We start from the raw sequence: 5,905 nt of genomic DNA on the forward strand, positions 1-5,905 counted from the left end.
GGCTAATTTTTTCTATATATTTTTAGTTGTCCGATTAATTTCTTTCTATTTTTAGTAGAGACGGGGTCTCGCTCTTGCTCAGGCTAGTTTCAAACTCCTGAGCTCAAACAATCTGCCCGCCTCGGCCTCCCAGAGTGCTAGGATTACAGGCGTGAGCCACCGCGCCCGGCCACATCAGGGCCTTTTATAGATGCTAACTCAAGCTCTGAAGGAAGACAGGCAGGGGTCAAACTCGCAGCTTTGCCAGGTACCAGCAATGCAACCTTGGATGAGTCACTTAACTTTTCTCCAGCTCAGTTTCTTCCTATTTAAAATTGGGATAACACCAGCTGACTAATAATGTATGCTAGACTATACTGAACATTTCCCTGTGCTAGGTAAGCTCTTTATCAGGATTATCTCACTGAAAACTCGCAGTAACACCATAGGCTGAGTATCATCCCTAGCATGATCCTTTTCTTGAGATGAGGAAACTGTTGTTAAAGGATACACAATTACAGCTGGATAGGAGGAATAAGTTTTAGTGTTCTATGCCACTGTAGGCTGACGGTCGTTAACAATAATACACAGTTTCCAATAGCTAGAAGGATATTCAATGTGCCCCCAACACAAATGATAAATGTTTGAGATGATGGATATGCTAATTACCCTGACCTGATCACTATACATTATTATGTATTGAAACATCATAAACCCAGGCATATGTACAACTATTCGATTTAAAAAATCAAATTAATTTTTTTTTAATGAAGAAACTGAGGGTTAAAGGAGTTAAATGATTTGCTCAAGATCACCATGTAGGTTAAGTGGCAGAGCTGGGCCCCAAGGCCATGGTTTCTGATTCCAAAAACTGTTCTCTTCACCTCCGACTGCCTCCAGGGCCATAAGTAACAGAGAAGAGTCAGATCAGAATGGTCTTGGGAAGGACGCTTGGGAACAAAGAACAGAAAGAGGGGGAAATGCCCCCAACGGTGGTGAACTGGCTGCTCCACTCAAACCGGGCCCTGGCTTGGATCACTTACGAATGTCCCCCAGGCTGAGCAGCCACCTTCTTCTCCCCCACGATGCTTACCACTGAAATGGAAGCTGCTTTTCCTCTGAGGTCTGCCTAGCACCTTCCAGGGCCTTGAGTCCCTCAAACACTTCCGCACACTAAGCACAAAGCAGCTAAGTGGCTGAAAGTCTCAGGTCCTAGGAAGAGGACAGAGATGGGACCAAGTGCCTCTAACCTCTCCAGTTCATCCACCTTCAGACTCAGCTGTTTATTTTCCTTCTGGGAAGCCTGATGTTTCTCTCTTGCCATCTCCAGCTTGTCCCCCTGATGTTCGATCTAAAATGACAGGAACACAGACTGGTTTACGAGGGAATTTCCAGGTATATTCCTCCATCTTCCCTGCGAGCTGTCTTCCACACCAGGCAAAGGGGCACACTGCCCTCGGCAGGTGTCCGAGTCTCAAGGCACCACCTGGAGGAAAGAGAACAGCAGGGACAGGTTAGACCCAACTCCAAAGCCAGAGACTTCCCCACACCGGAGGAAGCCAGGTTTTTGATGCTGAAGAACCGCAACGATGCTTTCTTCATCAGGGAAGCCACTCTGGCCCAGCTGGGATCCGGGGCAGACATGAGCAGGCAGAAGCAGACGCAGACCTAATTGGTGCATGTGACAGACTGTGGAGCTTTACCCGTTATGTTGTGGGGACCATTGATTTCATCCTCCCCTTAACTGGGGACACATGCAGGCAAGGCAAAGGAAATCTATCCACTCCTTCAGGCTGGCAAGTTTGAGAAGTTACCGAGACAGCTGCTTTATGCAGAAGCCTCAGACATCAGGGCTCAACAGGCTTTGAGAATGCTCGGGTTCAACAGAGAAGGCAGGCAATTTACTGCGAACACGGCTTTGGGAACCAGATGGAGCTGGCTGGGTTCCCACCCTGTTTACTAAGTGTGAGCCCTGGGACGGTAGGGAACTACTTATCCCCTCTATGCCGTGGCTGCTTTCTGTGAGATGGGGAAAATAATGCATGCACCGCACAAAGTTCCCGGGGGATGCTGGAGCACAGAGTAGGTGCTCAAAAATGGTAGCTCCTTTTACGATCATTACAAAGAAGCAAGTCCAGAGATGGGAGGGCCTTGCCGAAGGTCACAGTGCATGAGTGTCATATAATTTCACAGACACCACAGGCAATAGTTTCTTCTAGAGGAAAGGGACTGCTTGCTTCTGTCTTTCAGGACAGAATCTCAAGCAATGGATTTGTTAAGAGTTAGCAGAGGCACCCAAAACAAGAGAATGATGGAAAAAAAGAAATCCTACAGCTTGGCAACTGCTGGCATCTCACATCTGTGGGTGGGGGGCTGAGGACAGCAGCACAGGTGCCAAGGCAGGAGGAGACAGCACTCCTGGGGTAGGGCAACAGCAGGAGGACCCCGCGGCTCCAGGTGAGTGATGGCTCCTATAACTACAATCACTTTGTGCAAACACGAGGCATTTGGCACACCAGACTTTTATTTCACAGCACTGATGATAGCTCACTCCTTTCAGAAAGCGGCAACCAAGAAAAAGGAAGTGGTCCTCCCTTGGGGGCGTGCAGCTCATCTTGGTAAGCGGGCCCCTGCTCGGGCCAGTTCGTGGGACCCTTTCTGCCAGTCCCTTACCCGGCTGCGCAGGTCTGATATGATGGCTGTGAGATCGATGTTCTTCCTCTCGTAGCCCTGCAGCTGGTCTTGGCACTCCGCCAGCTTTGCCTCTGTGATCTTGAGGATGTCAGGCAGCTGCTGCAGGTCAGCCAGCTGGGACTGGAACTGCCGACGTGCCTGGAGTGGGGAAGAAAGGCCCACCGTCAGGAAGGGACCCACTGCTGGTGGGGCCAGTAGTTAGGGCAGGGCTGCCCGCAGTCCCCAGAAGAGGGTCTTGCAAAAGATCCTCCTCACAGGCCACAGGGCAGGTATCCAGCTGCTATCTGAGGGGACATACTTGGGCCTAACTTGCCACTTGAGCTTGCCATTCATCTAGTCATCCATTAACAATGACAACCACATAGTAAAACACCAGGACCCAGGCCTTATGCAAAGGGCTCTCTGCAGTTGCTCATTTATTTTTTTATTTTTATTTTTTTTGAGACAGAGTCTCACTCTGTTGCCCGGGCTAGAGTGCCGTGGCGTCATCCTAGCTCACAGCAACCTCAAACTCCTGGGCTCAAGTGATCCTCCTGCCTCAGCCTCCTGAGTAGCTGGGACTACAGGTGCGCTACCATATTTGGCTGATTTTTTCTATTTTTTTTTAGTTGTTTGGCTAATTTCTTTCTATTTATAGTAGAGACGAGGTCTCGCTCTTGCTTAGGCTGGTCTCGAACTCCTGAGCTCAAGCAATCCTCCCACCTTGGCCTCCCAGAGTGCTAGGATTACAGGCGTGAGCCACCGTGCCCAGCCTGCAGTTGCTCATTTAATTCAGACAACAACCTGTAAAATAGGTGCTGTTGTCTCCACATAAGGACACTAAGGATCAAGGAAGCTAAGTTATTTGTCCAAGGTCATTCAGCTAAAAACTGATAAAGCCAAGATTAAAGTCTAGTCTAACTCCCAAGCCCCTGAGAAGGCAATCACAATGCTACAGGTCAAAGGTAAGAAGTATCTGGTCTTAGTCCCTCCTTGTACTTAGCAAGAAGACTGAGGACTAGAGAGGGGCTTGACTTGCCCAAGGTTATGAAACAAGTTAGTGGCTGAGGCTGGACTTAACCTGCCTCCAAGGTGACCATTAAGATGACCCCTATGCTCTGCTCCACTGAATCATCTCTAGAAAAATAAGGCTATTCAGGAAGTAGATGAGAGGAATATTTTTGGTTAGCACAAAATAAAGACACCACACAGAATGAAATAGGCATGCCAAAGACCTAACATACCTGTGGATTTGTGTCCACCTGGATGCTCCAAGCAGGAAGGACTTTTGTTTTTTTAAGGGAATTGAAGAGGCAAAAGAAGAAAACCAGGAGGGGAAAAGAGGAAGAAGCAGCAGCATGAGAGAGAAAAGAAGAAGAAAGAAAGGAAAGAAAGAGATGCACAGGGCAGAGTGGACTGGTCCACCTCCGAGAAAGTTAGCTCATCTTTGTTGTCCAAATCAGGTAGGGTCATTTAGTCCTCCGGGTAGGGTCAAAGGCAAGCAGGGGGACAGACTCACAGTCACCAAGTTAGATATTTGAATGGGGTAGGGGAAAGCAGCGAGGAAGGGGAGCAGTACCGCCTCAATCTCTTTGTTCATCTCATCTTTAAGGATCTTGTTCTCTTTGTCGCAGCGTTCTAGCTGGGCAGCTACTTCATCAGCTTCCAATCTGGTCTTCATCACCTAGGGACCAAGAACACAATGGGCCACCTTGGGCAGAGCCGTGTTTTGGTGAAAACCACCTTCCACTCTCAAACCCTTCCTGGAAAGGCCTGGTAGCAACTACCCCCACTTGACCGGGACAGGGTGGTTGCTGCTCAGAAGAGCCAGGGCACCCGAGAGAGGCCTACCTGACTCTTATAGTTGTCGATCATTCCCTCGTAGTTCTTCACCGACGCCTTCAGCTGCTGGACCTCTTGCTGTGCCTGGTTGAGCTTGTCCTCCATCGGGGCGAAGCTCGCCTAGAAGAGGTGGCTCGTGAGTAAACAAGAGGAAAGTTCTGGATCAGATGGCCCTCCCACCCTCATCTCTATCCAAGAACCAGCAAAGGAAAGGATCCCACCCTAAACCACACAGCAGTTTTCCTGAGAGAGGCAAAGGGGGTGGGGGTTGGGGGTGAGACTCTTAATGTGGCCAACTCAAGTGAATAGAGATGCAAATAAAATGACCTCTGTGTTTTCTTATTCCAAAGGCAATACGTAACCATTAAAGAAAATGGAGACAAAACCAAGACATACTAATCATGCTTAATAACTTGGGATATGGGCCAGGCACAGTGGCTCATGTCTATAATCCTAGGACTTTGAGGGGCCAAGGCAGGAGGATCACTTGAGCCCAGGAATTCAAGACCAGCCTGGGCAACATAGCAAGACTCCCATCTCTGCAAAAAATAGAAAACTTAGCTGGTGACGCATGCCTGTAGTCCCAGCTACTCAGGAGGCTTAGGCAGGAGGATCGCTTAAACACAGGAGTTTTGAGATTGCAGTGAGTTATGATGGCAGCACTGCACTCTAGCCCATGCAACAAAACAAGACCCTGTCTCAAAAAGAAAAACAAATAAACAAACAAAAAACCTTGGGATATGGCTATATATCTATAGTTGTGTAGCTGTTTTATTTTTGTCTACAAGAATGAGATTATACTATACTTACTGCTTTGCAACATAGTTTTAAAATGAATAATATGTTGTGCACTTCTCAAATCAATAAATGTGCTCCTATAACCCAAATACTCATCTTAGATGGGATGATATAAATCACAGTATCTTAACAGAATAAAATGAGAGGTAGCTGCTTAAAAAGAGATAAAGCTCAAAAAAACTGACCTGAAAAGATATTCCTGAAATGTGGTTAAATGAGAAAAGCAAGCCGTAGAATAACGGATGGATGAATCGATGTGTGTGCTTAACTATGTATGTTAGTATTAGGGGAAAAAAACCCAAAACCTGGAAAAATATATATGTGCACAGCTAACAGAGACCTTCACTTTCTTTTTTTTTTTTTTCAGAGAGGGTCTCTCTCCCTGTTTCCTAGGCTGGAGTGCAGTGGCATGATCATAGCTCACTATGGCCTCCAACTCCTGGGCTCAAGTGATCCTCCGGCCACAGCCTCCCGAGCAGCTGAGATGACAAGTATGTGCCTCCATACCCAGCTAAGAGACCTTCACTTCTATATCACATTTCTGTAATGTTTTAAACTTTTACTATGTTTAAACCTGTATATTATCTAAGTAAGTACACTTCTATAAACATCA

The 5,905-nt window shown here is 47.3% G+C and overlaps 1 protein-coding gene across 5 annotated transcripts in view; it reads right to left on the reverse strand.

The window, feature by feature from the left end:
* Positions 1-2,485: 2,485 nt before the first annotated feature.
* Positions 2,486-5,905, reverse strand: part of ODF2 (outer dense fiber of sperm tails 2) — a 40,682-nt gene continuing 37,262 nt past the window's right edge. For all 5 annotated transcript variants that reach the window (XM_012639725.1, XM_012639723.1, XM_012639722.1 and 2 more), the window contains 3 exons: positions 4,504-4,614; positions 4,232-4,336; positions 2,486-2,811 (listed from right to left, as the gene is read on the reverse strand). In XM_012639725.1, coding sequence (XP_012495179.1) covers positions 2,590-2,811; positions 4,232-4,336; positions 4,504-4,614 — 438 coding nt within the window. In that variant the 3' untranslated portion in view covers positions 2,486-2,589. The remainder of the gene's footprint in view (positions 2,812-4,231; positions 4,337-4,503; positions 4,615-5,905) is intronic.

The sequence above is a fragment of the Propithecus coquereli genome, unplaced genomic scaffold (genome assembly GCF_000956105.1).
Source record: "Propithecus coquereli isolate 6110/MARCELLA unplaced genomic scaffold, Pcoq_1.0 Scaffold142, whole genome shotgun sequence".
In the NCBI taxonomy this organism is placed as follows: Eukaryota; Metazoa; Chordata; class Mammalia; order Primates; family Indriidae; genus Propithecus; species Propithecus coquereli.